The sequence below is a fragment of the Pogonomyrmex barbatus genome, unplaced genomic scaffold (assembly GCF_055798465.1).
Source record: "Pogonomyrmex barbatus isolate J1 unplaced genomic scaffold, ASM5579846v1 scaffold7, whole genome shotgun sequence".
Lineage (NCBI taxonomy): Eukaryota > Metazoa > Arthropoda > Insecta > Hymenoptera > Formicidae > Pogonomyrmex > Pogonomyrmex barbatus.
The window spans coordinates 5398391-5417428 of NW_028297171.1; the positions used below are offsets into that span (position 1 = coordinate 5398391).

Below are 19038 nucleotides of genomic sequence, written 5' to 3' on the forward strand. Positions count from 1 at the left end.
AAAACATGTAATTTGATAGCCGATTTAATTTATTTGTTAACATTTATTTTATTGTATTTATATTTATTATAACATATAACACATCAATAAACATAATACCATGCCCATTCACAATATCATCACTATATTACATCAAAATTATAAAAAAAGGAAGATTATTAAAAAAAACAAATATTTCTTTTACAATATTTCTTTAACTGGATCGTTCATAAATTGACAAATAAGAAGACTACTTATAATTAAATCAACAATTTAACTCATCAGAAGCATATAATATCAATATTATTTTAAAAAATTGTACTATTCAAGCTTAACAATGAATAAAACAATTATTTGTACTTTTATTTGGAATAATTTTACATACAAGAATATTTTTTGCTACAACTGTCATCTATATTGTTTTGCATTTTCATTTTTTAAATTAAATTATCTCTAATTATCTCCATTAGATAGACACAACCTTTTTACTTATATAATTTCAACTTCCTTTTTTATATAAAATAGAATATACAAAATCTTAAAATAATTGATCACAAATGCATTCAAATATAACTATAAAAACATGTATATATAAAAGACTATTAATATAAAGATTAAGAGTTAAACTGGTCATGATAAATCAATAATTATTATAAATTATACTTTGCAATATAAAAAAAATCTGTACATTCTTCAATATTTAAACCCAGTCATATATAATCACAAAATATATTTTTTCACAATCTATTATATAAATAATCTATCTTCAAGATTTTATTAACTTAAAGTTATTAAAAACTGTTTTATAATTTAATTATCCAATAATTAATGCTATTAGGAAAATCATGATGACAAAAATACAGTACTTATTCTAAAATAATCTTAAATGTTATATTAAGATATTTTTAAACTATATATATTCTATTTTTACAACTTCCAGATTCAACATATTTTAACTTCTTCTTGGACTATAGCAAAATCATAATAGAGATAATTGCTATCGCATAGAGATTTATCAAAATTTGTTAAAAATGTTTTGCAGATATATATGATCTAAGTTCAGAATATATGAAAAAAAGTACATGTACAAAAAAATCTAAATCTATCCAGTGTATATAACGAGCACTAAATAATTATAGTAAAGATAATTTATTTTTATATTTATATTTATAGAAATTTTGAATTAATGTTATCATTATTAATATATCATATTATAATGAATACTAGGACTCCAAAAAACAGAATGATATAATAGATATGAATGATTTTACAAAGAATAACAAAAGAAAAAATTATGTATCAAATTATACAAGATATAAAAAATTACTGTTAAAATTTAGACGCTCATAGTAATTGTCAAAACAAAAATAATGCTTAGCAACTATAAATCTAAGAATTATGATGTTTGAACATGTATATTCTCTAAAAAAACGTGTCCAAACGAATATTAAAATAAATGATGAACACATCAAATATATATTATAAACATCAAGAAGTCAACGTTAACTTAGAGAAAATATCTTGTAGTTCGGAAACACACAATTTCCAAACTCAAGTTTCTCAAAGATTTTTGTTATATGTCTATATACTCTAAAAATTAGCTGTAATCTTTTATATACAAACAAAATGTATCATCAGATATCTTTTCTATTATTATATTACCTCTATATTATTTACTTGTTTATTATATATTAATAATCATAAATAATTTAGAAATAATTTTTTTCCTTATATTCATCATCTATAATAAAACAATTAATATTTAATCTTCAACATTATATATCTATTCATCATTATATATCTGAATATTTATGACAGATATGATATTATCTATTTTTTTCTTCTGAAATTTAATTCGTCTAATCCTCTATTATCAGTCAATGAATATAAAAAAATAATTGTCTCAACATTTTTATTTTCAAGGAAAAATCGGTTTTTAGAGTTTCTAATTAAAAATTATTTTGATTATGATTTTGGGATATCATCCTCTTTGATCACCGATACATCAGTCTCTTTGTATGAAATGTGTCAACTCATGCAAACACTCGTTAAATTTTCAAATCCAAGTTAGTAAACTTGAATTACTGAGAAAATACTGTTGTACGTCATATTACAGACACTTAAATGCAGATAGCATTATTGGCACGTGTTCAATAATTGTGCTTTATTTTAATTATATCTTGCAAAATCATATTTGATAAAGTAGATCATTTAATATTTTAAATGCTACACGTATTGTGTTACTTTAAAACTTTCATTTTATAGTTAAAACAACAATACAGTAGAAACGTATTGTATTGTAGCATATAAACTTTCAAATAAAAAATTTTTTTTCCTTTCTAATCAATTTATGTTGCTTTCTTTATATATTCATGTATCATAGAAATTAATTTAATATATCTCAATCTTATATTATTTATGGCTAATTAAATAGGGCTAATTAAATAATATATTGCATATGTTTTTGCAATATATTATTTAAGATTCTGCATTTTATATAGTTTATTACATATTATAATAGTAACAGGCTTACTATAGTTATTTCTATAGCAAGCTTGTAGATGGTTGATCTACTTCCGGTCGACTGTCCGGAGATTTAGGCATCTCCACTTGTTCTTGGTCTTTTTCTACTTCCCATTCGCTTTCTGGATCAGAGAATATATTCGCACTATCCAATATCTCGTCTATTGACACATCCGATAAATTCTCCATGCTTTGTTGATTTCCATCAGTATAAAGAGACTCCGTAACTGCTGCAAATATTTTACAAAACTTCAACTAAAGAATCATTATAAATGCAATTAAAATCACTGAATAATTCAAAAATTAAGATACTGATAATATATTTTTGTCGATCTTATATAGAAAGAAAATCTCAATTACTTACCATCGTTGAGTGTATGTTGAGATAACCATGTAGATTCATCCCAATCATCAAATTGAAGTTTTTTGTTAGTATCGACTTCATCTACCGAAAGCATGGTATGTGATTCTGATTCTGTTACATCAAAAATCTCAGTTACTTGCACTTTGTTGTTATCATCCATATAATAATATGCTATTACAGCCTCTTGATCCGAAGTTGCCTAGTAAGAAATATAAAATTTAATAATTCTCTACTGTAAAATTTTTTCAACTTTTTAATTATTCCATTATTCTTATTACTTACCTGAAGAATATTTTCGAAAGTATCATCCACCGATGTAAAGTCGCCCATATTTATTACACAACTCGATTTCTTAGAATCTCCCCATGGTTGTCCACTAAAACATATATTAAAAATAATAAATGACATCAATTCAAAATTTTGATAAATATAATTCTATACGAGGATTAGCATTATTCAGTTACTTACCGTTCGTTGTATTGGACTGTCAAATTTAGATTCTTTTGCTTTTTATATACAGCGTCTGTCTCATCTATAGCCTGGACATCGTATATATCTGCAAATGTTTTAAAATATAAGAATCTAAGTAATTTAATTCATTAACGTGGACATTTTTTTGTGCCAAATGTTATTTATAGCCAATTAAAAATTGTTTGATTATAACTGAAAGATTCAGATTACTAAAAATCATTGATACTCACTCGAATCATATTCTAAGATGTTGAAATAATACTTGATCGTTTGAGGCAATGGCTCGGTATAGACGTTGATCTTCGGGAACATTATACTCAATTGTTCTAAGACATATCTAGTTAATTCCATTAAGTTATTTCGTAGTTTCGGGGTGCTCATAATGAGTCTGAAATAAAAAAAAATATATTTTTCATTAATTACAAAGTAAATTATAAAATATTACAAATATTTATGACAAATAGACATCTCGATGAGCAGATGTTAATTTATCGAGATATCTTCTCTCATACTCCGTCCAAATTTTATATTAGAAATATTTCTGTGTTTTCTATTTCTATTTTTCATCTTTCACTCCTCTATAAGTGTAAATTTATTATTTATTTAAACACTCGCTATACTATTATAACACTTTCATAATATCAATAAGGATCAATAAGGATTTTAAATTATCAGTTCGTCAAAGAATATTTACAATTAAAAATAAAATTTAGGCAGTATGCTTTGATAATTTCGTAGCTACATATCAGTGGTATCACGAAACAAAGAAGATATTACATCTGATAATTGTATGCTTACCGGGGCTGTGCTAAATGCTTATTGCAAGTAAGCGCCTGTTGCGGAATCCGCAGAACATTTCCGACTACTTTGTATTCCAAGGTACGAGTTTCTATCTTGTTACCAATCAGACTACCAATTACATGCATGACGTTAAACACAATATCACAAGCGATAATTAGCGTGAAATTGCACCAATTGACTGAATCTGTGACATGCATTAATATTGATATTGTTGCCCATCCAATGCAATAAAAAATAGTATAACAAATTTAAGATGAGATTCCTATCTAGAGAATTACTTGTATTCCTTACACTTTAAAGACTCGAAAATATATATTTCTAAAGTATATCAAATAACATATAATAAATATGGACAATAACAATGTTCTTACATAGAATAAAAATTTTATTAATTTATTTATTTTAGATGAAAAAGTTCTCCGATCATATCGTCAAAAAGCATTTTTCAAAATAAAATATAGTTTGTAATTTTTGAAAGTATTAAATCTAAACACAAAAATATTAATTATATATATTTATAAATATTAATACAAATATATATAAAATTAAAAATTTTTACGTTTAAAAATTATTTTAAATAAAATTTGAGTTGGAATCTCTTTCTATTAAACAGGAATCTTCCTTAAAAATCGATTTGTTATATTTAATAATAAAAAAAATATATTAATGAACAAAATAAAAAATATATATAAATTTGCGGCATGCAATACCTCCAATTAGTAAAAATAATGAAAAGCATCAAATATTAATTTAAATATGCATGTGCCTTTATAAATTCAATAGTTTTGCAAAGCGTATACATGGTGCATATCTGTATGTGCATATTCAATAGCTACTTACTTTGAGATTGTGGCGTACATTACATCTGCCGGTAGCGTGCAAGGTAAGCTCAACAGCGATAACAATTTCATACTACGATGCTTAAACAGCCAGTTAACAAGACCCTTGTTAGTAGAATCTATAGCATCTTGGAATATTGTCATCATAGTCTCAGGCATATTAGCTACTAATGCTTCCTACGAACGAAATATTAAAAATATAAAATCAAAAAATTTAAACTTCAACAGTAAGTAAATAATTAAAACTAAATTTAAATTAAATTTAATAAAAGATAAGAGTAAATTAAAAATATTATTGCTTTTATCGTATGATGAAAGAATTATGAATCTCTCACCTGTCTATGCATTTTACATTCCACACATTCCGGATCGTATTCCATACTATCGTCAATTGTTTCCTGGACTACATATGTCGACTGAACAGCGAGACACCTTGTGCAGTTCAATAAATTATTACGATGTAAAAACCGTAGTGCATCGTCAAATCCTTGCTTGCACATATTTGAGAGAGTCTGTAATTTAAAATCAAAAACAAAAATTATATCTATTATATCATTTAACTTGATACTAAAAAGTATAATTAATTTATTCATTTTACCTCTATTTTAGGTGGAAATAGTATCTTCGTGAGCCTATATATGTTTTGTTTCGAGAGCTCTATGCTTGTGTTGGCAAGATTAACCTACAGAGCAGAAAAGCAAAAATATAAACAAATGATAATTATAAAATCGCCGAGCTAATCGGGCAAGCGTACATTGATTAATTTAATTATGAGTATCGTCAAAGTTGCCTTAGCTTCTTTAACGAGAGAACAGTTTATTCATTCGCATGAATACGTACATGAAAAAGTTGAGACGAGATGTCCCTCGGGCAAATATCGCTCTCTCCGCAAAACGGACTAACGGTAATAGTATTTTCGTCGAGTGTAGGAAGATTATCACTGAAACAACCGTCCATGTATCTGATGCCGTGGAACCGCGGTGGCAGCAAACCGGAAAACAGCGGTATAAACGAAGTGGCTAATAAAGCCTATGGAAAAAATTAAAGAAAACATTATCTTAAAATAGCAAAAACCATAAAAGGGATGAATGATTCCTTGAGAGAAAAAGAATTGTAGTGAATTCCATAAGAAAAAGTAGACTTCAAAAAATCTTGACAAGTACAAAAATTCCCTAAAAAAATTATTTTCTCAAACATCCTGAATAATGCTTCATTTTAAATTATAATGAGAAACTATCGCGAACAAATCAATTGCGTCGATTTATTTTCTTACCTGCAACAAGTCTTCTCTGGAGTTATACTGAGAGATAATCACATTTTTGCCATCGTATACTCTGGTCAAAGAAATGTGTAATTTACCGTTTACGCGGATATGTGCGTCGTCCGGAAGAAACTGGAACAAAAACGACAACAAAGACTAAAATAAACGGCTGCAAGCATAGCGTACTTATATGTATTTTTATTACTCAATTTTTATTACTCGTACAATATGTATTTTTATTACTCGAAATTTAAATGAGTAAAAGATTCATGCAATATTACTTTGAATTAATTAAAATCATTTTTATTCGTCTACGATTATTAAATTGAGAATTTCTTCTTCAAAGTCATATTTATTACACGCTACACTTGTTTAAATGTCAAATCTCTTTATATATCACAATAAATAGACAAATAAGTAGACTATAAGTAGACAGATGTGTATCTCTTAAAGTTAAAAAACGTGGGATGTATGGCTACTATTATTGTAAGGTAAAATCCACTTTGAATCTAAAAAAGTTTATTTTACAGTATTAGATCACAGCTCGGAGCTCCGCTTTGTACGCGATGCTGGATAATGCAGGAAATATTACAATATTATGCAGGAATATTATAAGAGGAAATGAAACATAAACAGATACAATTTTCGCAACGTGTGCTTTCATTTCTGGCTCCACTCACCTTTCGTAAACTTTCCAGCAAAATCTCTTGTATATTGAAGGACGGACTGAACGGCCCAAGTGTCCGTTGCCGCGCTTCACGTGCCACGCGTAATACATTGCTCGTTATTTCGCCTGAAAAGAGAGAAGGAACAATCATGAATGAGAGCAGGAAGACTGTTATTCGCGATGGAATTCGATTGATGGCGAATAAATCCATCCGAGCATTCGCGCTATAATCAAAAAGAAGCGAGTTGCCAAACGATGCTTTTAGAAATATTTGAAAGTGTAACAAAATTATTTTCAGATTTGTATCTAATCAAATTTTTAGATACACACACACACACACACACACACACACACACACACACACACACACACAGCAAAACTGTATATACTTGATATAGTAATCCTCCTCAAAATATGATTATAATCCCCTCTTGAAAAATGGAAAAGAAGAACAATGGTGAATCAATGCAGAGTTAATCAAATTTGATAAGATATTTACAAGATATCGATGGCATTGCCAATCGATAAAGCATCAAAAATAAGATTGTGAAAGAATCGTGTTCAAAAAACTCTAGAATTTGCGACATATGTGTAGTTTCATAGGCTTTCATTGCGAATGTCTTTCATTTGCGCAGATTCACATTTACTACTAAGGCCATTAAACCTCTGTATTTAAGATTTCATCTGATGAATAAGCGTAATTAAAAAAAAAATATTTCTTATGTTTCAGTTTCATTGTTGTTACGTCTTTTGTTTGGTTTCTATTATGAAGATGCTACAATTAATGATTCATATTCGATCAACAACGTTCCTATCGCTAATGAAATATTTGCTTTCTGTTCATTTGTTAATCTTTTTAAATAACAGCGGATTTTTAGTAAGATATCGCTATTATGTACGTATATTTCTAATCGTGCGCTAATCATAGAAGAATTTCCATTCTCAGAATTAATGAAGGAAAACGACGCAAGACGTGGCTTTTTTTTGAAAGCGAAATTTCAAAACGTTAATAGTGCAATACGTCAGTGATACGCAAAACAAGACAATGTTACAAAACACTTGAAAACGCGCAAAATATACGTTGTTTTTCTAAGCTACCGCGTAACGTCACGATATTATGCTATGATAAATTGATAATTAATTAATAAACACAGATGCGTGCGTCTATTAAATTTACGCAACATTACGACGTTCTCTCTTTTTGTCTCTTTACAATTTGCTCCAAGCAAACTTGGGGATCTTACGTCAATTACGAAGGAAACTTGGGGACGATCTTACGTCAATTACGAAGGAAAGAATGAGCGATAGGAGAAGCGAAAAAGATTTGCGCGTGTGCTATCTTCCGATCGACCACGCGACATTTCTTGTTGAAATAACATTTGGTGATCTTTGTGATTCTCTATCTCGAGAATTATCTGTTACAAAAATCGTGCAATGACGTATGAAACAGACCACAGTGGCGCCTAAAGGGGGTATCACGCGATCTAATTATTTTAGAAGACTCATTTGATAGAAGGCTTATTCGTGTAAGGTGGAGACATATCAAACTAAAATCACGATCTATTTAATATCGATATTAAACGAATATGCGCTCGAATATTTCCTTCGCGCGACGAAACATAAATCTGCGAAAAAGGAACAATCATCTTTCCCAGTTTAATTTAAAGAAAAAAAACAATGAGATACACGAGGAAAGGTGATTTTTCTCAGGTTCGCGATTTTCGTTTAAAATAAATTAGATTTCTCTGCATGTCCGCGCAAAACGAGGATATACAAGCGGATTAATTTATTCGAGAATTTTTAACCGTTCATACTTAAATAATTTGCGAATGAGCATCATAATTTGTGAATGATTTTCAGGCTCCGTCCGCCTATTCCGCGGCCGTTGCGTGTACGCCGCGAATCTCGCGGAGATAAGCACGTGCATCTGCGCTAAGGTTCGCGTAATGTTTACGTTTCTGGCCAGCCGCGCGCTTGATCTTGAGCCAAAAAAGAAGAGGAGTCGCGCTATCCCGAGATTGATACGCGGATCGGATTATTTCGGATTTCTTAATTCTCCCGCGAAAGCGACGGCGTCACACATGCGGCCGTCAGGAAACGGCCGTCGAGGTCGCGAGAAATAAATAGCCGCGGGAGGTTATCAGATGATGATGATGATGATGACGATGTGCGCAAAATGCTGGGGAATCGCCCCCGGGAGTCGGGAGCGGCGGGGCCGTAACGTCAGCAGTATCCATCCGATACGCGGCTTAAGCCGATAGGAAACAGCATCGCTTTGTTCACCGTATCTCTCGTGCCCGGCCGTAGAGATACGGACGAGAGCTGACATCACGTGTCGGAAACTGCGAGCGGTTCTACGCCGCACGATTATTACGCATTCATGGCGCGGAGAGATCAAGGAGAAACGATGACATCCTGAAGGCATCCGAAGAATTTCTCCCTCCAAGGCGGAGATAAATCGAGATCGCGGAACAGATTAATTTAATTAAAATAGAAACTCGTTCGAATAAATAATCTTAATCTTAAAAATAAAAAAATGATAGTAATATTTAATGATATGAGCTTCTTCATGAGACTAGCGTGGATTATAGAATGTTGAGATGTAATATGAATATATGAATATCTGTAATATTGAATATGATATATGAATATCTGTAATCTTGATATATATTATACTATGTAATGATATAAAAAAATTATCTGATAATTCTTTGATTTTCAAGGCAATTTGTTAAAATTCCGGGTAAAATGAAAGATTTTTTAAAAATATATCTTATGCAAAGTCTTTAATATTTTTCATTCATAAAAGTTTATGAATCATAACATAAAATTCATTCATTCACTCAAGTTTCAATAATCAAATTTGACAAATTTTAAAAGAAACTATAAGGATTCTAAAAAATAAATATTGTATTTTTATACATAACTGGTATAAAATTCAATTTTCATAAAACTATTAAAATAAACATCCATCTTCATTAAACAAAGTTGCGTTTAATATGAAATCATTATCAATAGATACTGAATAATAGATTAGTTGTAAAATCAGTGTTCTGACGTTCAGAGCATCAAAATTCTTTGATTTTTCAAGATATAACAAATTTTCTAAAAATTCCAGATTTGTCAAGTTTTTCCAGATAACAAACATCCTGCATGCGATGTAATCATTTGCGATATTCGTTTCGAAACTTGGAATTTTTGATTTTCACAATTTCGATATCAGAAGTATTGAATTCGAATCTGTAAATCTCAAAGTGCTATAACAAAAAAAAAAAGAATAATAATAATGAAATAAAAATAAGAAGATTCAGAATATTTTTCATGTAATCAGTATTTGATTGAACGTAAATATCATTAATGATCCATTAATTGCGTTAATATTAAGCTGAATAAAACCTGAACACGTGTAAGCACATGTAATAGAGACAATGAAACTTCACGAATGATGTGTGCGCGACATAACGTACAAAAAAATGTTAAAAGTGATCTCTTGGAAGAGGAAGAGAGAGAGAGAGAGAAAGAGAGAGAAATTTCCTTGAAGAGGATAAGCAAATACTTGTAAATGTTATGTACACGTCGACAAGTTAACAAATGATAGATTTGAATAAAGATAAAATTAAATCGTGAAGCTAATTAATTCGACCTATGAACGCATCCGACGACATGACGAATGGAACCGTTATTTATTTATCGGTGAATCGCATTATGCTTTATTGTAAACCTGTCATAACCGGAATTAAACGAATCGTCTAACATATCTGAAATCTTGTACTTTGACATTTTGAATTTTTCTTATTGGAATCAAAACTCGATAAAACAAAAAAAAAGCTATTCTTTCTTTTTTTCTTTTTATGCCTTTTCTTGTTATGCCAAAGAAATATCGATGATCTAATGATCCAGACTTAGCCATTGAAATTGAGAAATTAATTAACCAACAAAATTAAATAATACATCTTAAACACACGTGTATATAAAAATTATGAATAAATTCTACGTTAGAGACGGTGTGTTACGTTTTTAGTTCCGCGAGATAAAAGTTTATCATTTATCAGATGATTAAGGCGTGCATGCCAAATTTAAATTTGATGCCTGCGATCAAAGGATATTCGACAAGTATCTCTCTTCTTAATTTTAAGGGTATCGGAAAACAATTTTAGATTAGATGCGTTGACACAACCTGCCGAACGATTCCCGACGCAGATTATCGTAGCGAAGATACGGAAGATATCGAATGCATGTGCAAACTTCGTCATCGCGCGTGAACAATAGCACCTGGCATCGCAATCAGGTCGAACTTGCAAGAAGCAGTGCCTTTTAGACTTTAGACGTTAGTCCTTCGATAAGCATCATCCGCGAATAGATGATGTTCACGACGATCGCGACCGATACGTGTGCATACAGATATATCTTAAAGAAAAAAAAAAAAAGAAAAAAAAAAAGAAGATAAACGAGTCATCGAAGACATCCCGTTATCGTGACATTGTCCTGTCTGATAGAGTCACCCTTTGGAAATTACAATCGATGATGCAAGGAAAATGACTAATTCCATCTGTCAGGATAATCAAGACAATGATAAAAAAATTTTATGATTAACCCTGCTATGGTCTTCAATTATGCATTTAAGATTTCTCAGTCAAAAATAACCTAAATATATAAAATTCGTATTTTTAATGCGACTGAAGGATCAAGAAAATATAAAAATATATTTTCGTATTTCTTATATAATATTTTTTGTTATAGAAAAACAACATATACTAAGAATATGATGAATCGAAACAAGACCTGAAGGCCGTAGGATGAAATAAATTTATTACAACAAAATATATTGCAATAAAATTATTAATTTATGGATAATATATCTGCATCGATGACAATGCAAAATCGACAAGTATGCTATCATCTTAGAAAATTTTAGAAAAAATCATGTGTGATAAAAAAATATGTGTCGTTAAAGTCAAACAATTTATTACCTTATTCTCTTTCACACATTATTATTACTATATGTGTTAAAATAAAAATGCGTTTGCAAGGCATTTTAGTCGTTTTTTCATTAGTCGACATTGACCGACTTCGATTTCGCATTACTTTACAAAATATTAAAAAAATGTGCGAAACATCTCAGATATTGTCTTTCAGCACATAGTGCGATAAAACTAATGTATATTCCATTCTTCTGCACCTGCTTCTTTTAATAATTTATCAATCTTATAATATCAATCTTAAGCAAGGCTTCTTTCCGCTGTGATCGACAAACACGAAAAACACATGATCGTAACAATGTAATTTTAATCGCTACTTTTATCAAGAAGTAAACTGTCAGATCACGTAATCGGTGAATTACATTCTTATCGCGGCACACAGATAAGATTCAAGCAAATAAATTTCGGCAATTATCGCTATATATCACTACATATCGCTCGCTATGTATCGAAATAATGTTTATCAACTCTAATATAAATATCTGGCTCTCTGCTTGGGATTTCCGTACATATCTCGTATCGCACATCTCAACGTGATCAAAATTCAGATCTGATCAATCAAGATCTTTGATAAAATGCCAAAACATTTTCTCCGAACATTCCTGAATAAGGAAAATATATTTTTGACTTCAACCTAGGTACTTTCGATCTCAAATAAAAAAAATCTACACGTTGCTGTTAGTCGTGGTGTAAATAAGACGATGAAAAATTAAAAGACTGACCATACGTACGATAATATTTTTAAAAAATGAAGAATAAACTGGTCCTTTTAAGACTTTGTTTCGACATATTTCCAAATCAATCTGTAACTGTCAGGAATTCACACATTATAAAATTTCTAATTTACCAAAATGAGATACTGCGCAGCTTTCTAATAATTTGGTTCGATTGTGTTGTGACAAATCCTTGATTTAAATCTGAAATAGATCCGAAATAATAAGAAATAAAAAAATCTAAATAATTTTTATTAAAAAAATTGAAAAATATAGTTAATAAAAGACAAGTTTTATATATATATAATTTTAACAAAAATTTAAAAAAACTTTTAATATTTTTGATGAATATACGACGAAACTAAATTTGTCTATTTTGTTTCCTCAAAAGTTCATTAGTACGACATTAATATTGGAATGCTAATTAGAAAAAAATTTCCCGTAATACTGTTGAAATAGAAGACAAAATCGAGTTTTGAGGAAATAAATAAATCTAGATAGCTATCTAAAATAAATGAATAAAGGATATATAGTCACCACAGTCATGCAACAACAATTTCTCGCAATAAATGTGCAGTTGTAACCCAGTTCCACTGACACCGATGCACATATCTACGCGAGAGAATCGCCAAGAGATAGCGTCTAACTCTTTCGCCGACTATCTTTCGCCGATTCGCATTGCATGACCATGATTTTGATCTACGCTACGGAAGACACGAAAACATATTTGTCGTAACTGTTGATCGGTTTGTTGTACGACGTCCATGTTATGCCAAGCCTGTCTAATGACCTTGTTTGCGTGCCGCAATCGGAAACGCGTGACATCCATATGAAAGCAATATGCGCATAAATAACGAATGGACAAAGGCATAAAGAGACATAGAGATCTACTTGCAAAATATTTAAATTGGAGAGCCCGAGAAGTCGTGGTGCAAAAATTAATTCATTAATTTAAATTTTAAAATATCCATTTTACTGCTTTTTATTTTAATCACTCATATTGAAAAAATACATATCCAAATATGAGCTTTTTATTTTAGTCGATTTATTTTAGTCGATGAGGAATTTAATTTGCACGTATGTTTCTTAACATCCGTATAAATATTAATTTTTAAAAGTTTTAAAAAGTTTGCGACACTCTTGCATATATTATGAAATGATGTAATTTACAGATCATTAAGTCACAGTTATCATGTAAAAGATGAAACGATTAAGCATATGTATTTTTTCAAGTATATGCCAAAGTCTGTCGAGTTTCTAATCTCGTTAGTGAATCACGCATCATCCAGCCAGCATGGCATCGTTTAATTCAATTCAGACTACGTTTGTTCTATACGTAACGTCGTCTCGTTTCCGTAATTAGAACTTACGTAAGACGGCGAAGTGCAGCCACATTTGGCCATTATGATCGCATCCAATCGCGATCGAAAGTGATTCACAAGTGATTCGCTGTGTTGTTTTATACGTGACGCGTGCGTATAAAAAGTATAGACGTCGTAATACCTCGATGTAACTACACAAAAATACTATTTAAGAGTTCGACTCTTGTATATATTACTCTTCAAGTATTAACAGAATTTTCATAATATTTTCATAATGTATCTGTATGACGCAAATGAAAGAAAAAAATTGAAAAACAATTGAAAGTAAGCTGTAAATAAGAATAATTTTAAAAATAATAATTTGATTATATATAAAGAAGATATAAAATTTCTTTCATTTTATACATTTTACACATTTGTACACTCAGAGAAAAAAATCATACCAGTAATAAATATCATAAATGACACCATAACTATTATAAAGTTATAATAAGAACAATAAGTAATATGAATTAAAAAATATTTACTTCTAATAAATCAGGATAAATTAATGTATTATATAATTGTTATTGTCAGAATAATTTTTTAAAATTATTCCAATAATATTATGGCATTTCAAAAAAATATTCGTCTAAAAAATATAATTGTTATATCTTATTTCTTGAAATCTGTAATATAACGATGTAACTATAATTCAATCGCTATTTCACTATTAATTAATAGTTCACATATATTGTTATATATTACTATACTTTTATAGTATTCAATACTACTTTGGTTTTTATTACTTTATAAAATTAGTTTCAAGATTTTTAATTTCAGAAATATAAAATTATAGATGTCAAAACTTTCGTTTTCTCTCAGTGTATACTACTTAATACACTAAATTTTCTTTTGTACCTTTATCATATAGATGAAACAACAAGTAAATTTTAATCTCGCAATTCTTTCAAATCTTAATTAAAAAAAAAAAAAAATATTCAGAATAAAAGAATTAGAGCACATCAACGTGCTCGCTTCTACGTTCCATCTATGAATTTTTGCATATTCTACTATTACGCGTGCAGAAATATGCGTGATACGAGAGAGAGAGAAAGCGAAGGCATGCGTTTATGTTTATTCCACTTCTCGTGATAATGAAGGCAACACGTTTGGCTTCGCGGGGAAACAAAACACTTGTGCGATAAACCTCGCGTTACAACACCCGCGCGCTCCTCCAATGCGGCTAGGCGTGCGATCCATTTACAAGACCGAGGCGTAAGGGTGATGACGTTTACGCAATACTTTGCGAATTATTTCAGGACTTGTGAAAGCATGTCAGAGATAAGTCGCGCACCAATTGAAGCTATCGAAGATGTTTCGCGCCTCGAAAATTATCGCGGTATTGTCATTCTATCTCCGGCGTATGTTTACCGACAACGAAACGTATAAAGTATCACGTAACTGTTATTACGAGATTAAATAAGATCTCGCATCATGCGAGCGAATTCTTTATTCAAGCCTCTAAGATTCTTATTAAAAAAAAAACTTCCCTCCTTTCCTATCTTTCTTTCCTATTTTGAATGTTTTATTCTTATTATTATCTTTCTATTATTATCGCAATATCTTTTCTATTTCTTTTATATTTTATGCTTATTTTATTTTTGAATTCTTATCAAAAACCTCTTTTGTGAATTAAGCCTTGCGAGATAAGTGATAAAATTTCATCTCCTAATAGCTATCAAGTAGGTATTATTGCAACAAGCGTTCAGATCCAAGGAAATCAAATGCATATTTTATTCAGAATTTTCTCTATACAAGTAATTTTCGAATTACATAATTCATCCGTCCTTTTTTTACATGATTCTTCAACTGCATATGCATATATCTTGAATATTTATTTTCCTTATCGATTGATCTATTCGATTACATATTTTATTTACCTTTTTTTTTATATGTGTAATCGATTTTCTCTTCGAACGAGTTTAACGAGATTATATGTGTATCGCACCTGCGATAAACGTGCGGGCAGGCTAATCTTAACGACCGTTAACGTTTCGCGACATATCGCTCGCGTGTATTTAATAAAAATTAACATGTAATACGGCATGCAATCGGGACGAGTGACAGATATGGGAAAGGGCAGCGGTTACAAATTCACCGCGCTAATTAGTCCGCGGTCGTTCTCGTTATCACGGTAACGAGACGCAAATGAATTATAGGCGGAGTAATAACAAATCTATCTGTTTCGCCGACCCTATCGTTGTGCAACATGTAATTTCATTAATTTCACCATGCATATAGGCGCATTATTTAGATAACTGCAAAGTTATTCAGCATTAATCTTCAAGTATAATAATTATGATAATTTATATAAATTATGTACTACAAGTTTATGAATTATGTATTTATATAAATGTATTTATGTATGTATTTATATAAATACATATTTAATATATCGAATAACCTCATACAATTGTGTGAGACAAGATCAATTTTTTGATTATTAATAAAAATTATTCGAGATTTAAATTAATTAAATATTAAAGAATAGTTTTAATTTTTTATTAATGATTGTCCATAATGGGAGATTATAGTAATCTTAACAATTTAACAATACTTCTTTTAAGAATCAAAAGGACAATTTTATAAGAAAAAAAATTATAATAGAAGAAAAAATATTGCATGAATATATTGAACATTTTCGTGATCAATTTAATTAACTCTTAAACTGGACTGGAATAAAAAGATACAACGTCGAATATGACACGATTCTAAATGAAATAAAATCGATCTTATTTAATTTTATTTTCCTAATTATATTAGATTTTTGATTGCATTCAATAAATAAAAATATATTTCAAGTATTCAAAATTGTATCATCTTATCAATATTTCAAGTCTAAATTATTTAAAATTTTTAGATTGCCAGAAAATCTGTTACTCTTATATACATTTTTACCAATAGATTCTTCTAAATTCTTCTAGATTAAAGCTAATCTAGAAGAATTTAACGATTTAACGATTTAATTTATTCCTTTTTCTAATTATTAGGACAATATTCATAGTCAGTTTTTATATTTAAGATCTTAAGTTCATATTTTAATCAATAATATAAGCTTACTTAAAACAATTTTAAATATAAGAACTGACTGAATACCGCACTTAGATTAAAATTAACCTGTATTGATAAAAATAAATATTAGAGAAGCGTTCTCCTTCTTTTCTTCAAATATTTCGATCTTATTCAATATAATTTGATTAATACTTCAAAAAAATATATATATAAATTTTTTCATAATTTTTGATCCTATCATTATAAGATTATCACGGGCGTATCCAAGATTTTTTCGGGAGGGAATTTTCATCAATTCTGTTGACACGTAGCAATTTTTTATCTTAATGAATTGATTTTTTTGGCTATTTCAAAACTTAGAATATCTCTTCGTTCCTGATTTTGAATGAGAAAAATAGGTTTTGTAAAATATAACTAATTTTTTTTTTAAATTTCGGGGGAGAGGAAAGAGTTGAAGACTAAGCATTACAGCTAAATTTAGGATACTGAAAAATCATGTTTCAGAGTTGTTAATACGCGTGATCTCTTCGCAGTATGTTCTACTTCTCTGAAGGGGGACTGAGATTTACATAATTAAGAGCAGTAAGAGAGAGAGATGAGTTCACTCACCCAGGGGCAGATCGCAGAGCAAGCAGCATGCGGCGATAGCGCCCGCGGACGCGCCGCTTATCTTATTCAGCAGCAAGTGTGGCGCGTATTTTTTGAAGCAAACCGCCACGCCGACGTGGTAGATGCCGAGGAAGCCGCAGCCGGCGAATGACAGATTCATGTTGCTGCGATATCGTTCTGGCCTAATGATGCGACGTTACCCTTCAAATGATTTTTTCCGTTATCACGTTCCTCGTTTCTCTCTTTCCTTTCTCTCTCTTTGTCGGATCCTCTTTGCTTCTACGAAACCGCACGTGTCCTTCACGGTGAATGGCTACGTAGCCTTACGTTCCGTTACGACACGCCGCGTAGTATAAACAATGAAGTTAACCGCGAAGGGGATCAGAAATCCACTCGGATGGAAGAAGTTAGCCGTGAAAAGTCGCGATCGACACGCACGAGATTCGTCACTCGAAGCGTTTTCTTTCTTTCGCGGAAATGATTTCTCTCGATTTTCGTCGTTGCGCAACGTGTGACAATATGTCAATCAAGATTGTGCGTACGTTCGTGCTTGGCGCGGATGCGAGACGCAGAACGATACACGTGCCACAACGGTCGATCGTATTCTGTCAGCATGTGAGCAACAGCTGTTCGAGTGCCCGATTAAATCCCAAGCGTGTCGTGGGAGAAACGGAGAAGGTCGGAGAAGGGAGAAGGAAAGCGTATATACGCACTACAGGACCACCACAGCATCGACTACAGCGATAATATCCCGAGTGATAACGTAGAGGATGATCGCATGACGTATCGTCATGCGATTGGTTCGTGCGAGGTGGTGTGGTTTACCGGCCACGCCTATCCAGCCGCTCGCGGTGTTCGCAAACGTATTCCCGCCAGATCAATCCTGCGACTCGAAAAAAATGATTGCGTTCAGAAAAAGCAGATTTGCAACTGTTGTAAAATGATATAAATTGATCATATTAAAGAATTTTACAATAGTTACGAAGCTGTTTTTTTTTCTAAACAGTCAATAAATCTAAGGATTCGAACATAAGATCTGTTCTTTTTAATTAAACTTCTTATTATTTATTTTTTCTTTTTTTTCTCTAGGAGAAAGAAAGATGAAAGATGAATGATGCAGATAGTTTTGAAAAACAGGTAACAGCTAAAGTTTTGTGTTCATAATCTAAAAAATCGATCTCAGACGGAGAAAAAATTTATTAATCGTATTGATTAATTGGCAGAAATGGACACTGCGATTGATCAATTTTTCCTTCATTCAAAATTTTGGATTGATTTCTAGTATCATGGAGGGTTTTAGCAGAAAAAAGCTTGAAAGCAATTATCTTGGCCTTTTTCGTGGGATTGTCAAAATCCTCGTACACTAGCGCTCTCAATTCCATTTTAGCATATTAAGTAGTATAGGAATTAAGTAGTCACTTCCATTTTCTGACACTGCCGATAAAATATCATTTTG

The 19038-nt window shown here is 30.6% G+C and overlaps 1 protein-coding gene and 1 long non-coding RNA gene across 3 annotated transcripts; both read right to left on the reverse strand.

The window, feature by feature from the left end:
• Positions 1-11: 11 nt before the first annotated feature.
• Positions 12-18346, reverse strand: bmm (brummer). Of its 2 annotated transcripts, XM_011646857.3 has the most exons (13): positions 17583-18346; positions 6919-7031; positions 6251-6370; positions 5818-6006; positions 5576-5659; positions 5313-5489; positions 4979-5154; positions 4136-4246; positions 3568-3725; positions 3335-3422; positions 3149-3242; positions 2867-3065; positions 12-2732 (listed from the first exon to the last, which is right to left on the reverse strand). In XM_011646857.3, the coding sequence occupies exons 1-13, from the start codon at positions 17740-17742 to the stop codon at positions 2524-2526; spliced, it is 1878 nt and encodes a 625-aa protein (XP_011645159.2). In that variant the 5' UTR covers positions 17743-18346; the 3' UTR covers positions 12-2523. The 2 variants fall into 2 exon arrangements, with proteins under 2 accessions (XP_011645159.2, XP_011645160.2); XM_011646858.3 differs by lacking the exon at positions 4136-4246 and having other exon boundaries at positions 17583-18341.
• LOC148934949 (uncharacterized) lies at positions 11854-14038 on the reverse strand. Its single transcript, XR_016140863.1, has 2 exons — positions 13135-14038; positions 11854-12801 (listed from the first exon to the last, which is right to left on the reverse strand). It is a non-coding gene; the product is annotated as an uncharacterized LOC148934949 (long non-coding RNA).
• Positions 18347-19038: the final 692 nt, after the last annotated feature.

Excerpts from the sequence above, each read along its gene's own strand:
- bmm (XM_011646857.3), bottom strand. The coding sequence starts at position 17,742 with ATGAATCTGTCATTCGCCGGCTGCGGCTTCCTCGGCATCTACCACGTC. Across the intron at positions 4,247-4,978 it reads ATGTACGCCACAATCTCAAA|TCTGATTGGTAACAAGATAG; the intron begins GTAAGTAGCTAT and ends TGTAATTGGTAG. Across the intron at positions 3,066-3,148 it reads CTTTCGAAAATATTCTTCAG|GCAACTTCGGATCAAGAGGC; the intron begins GTAAGTAATAAG and ends ATTTCTTACTAG.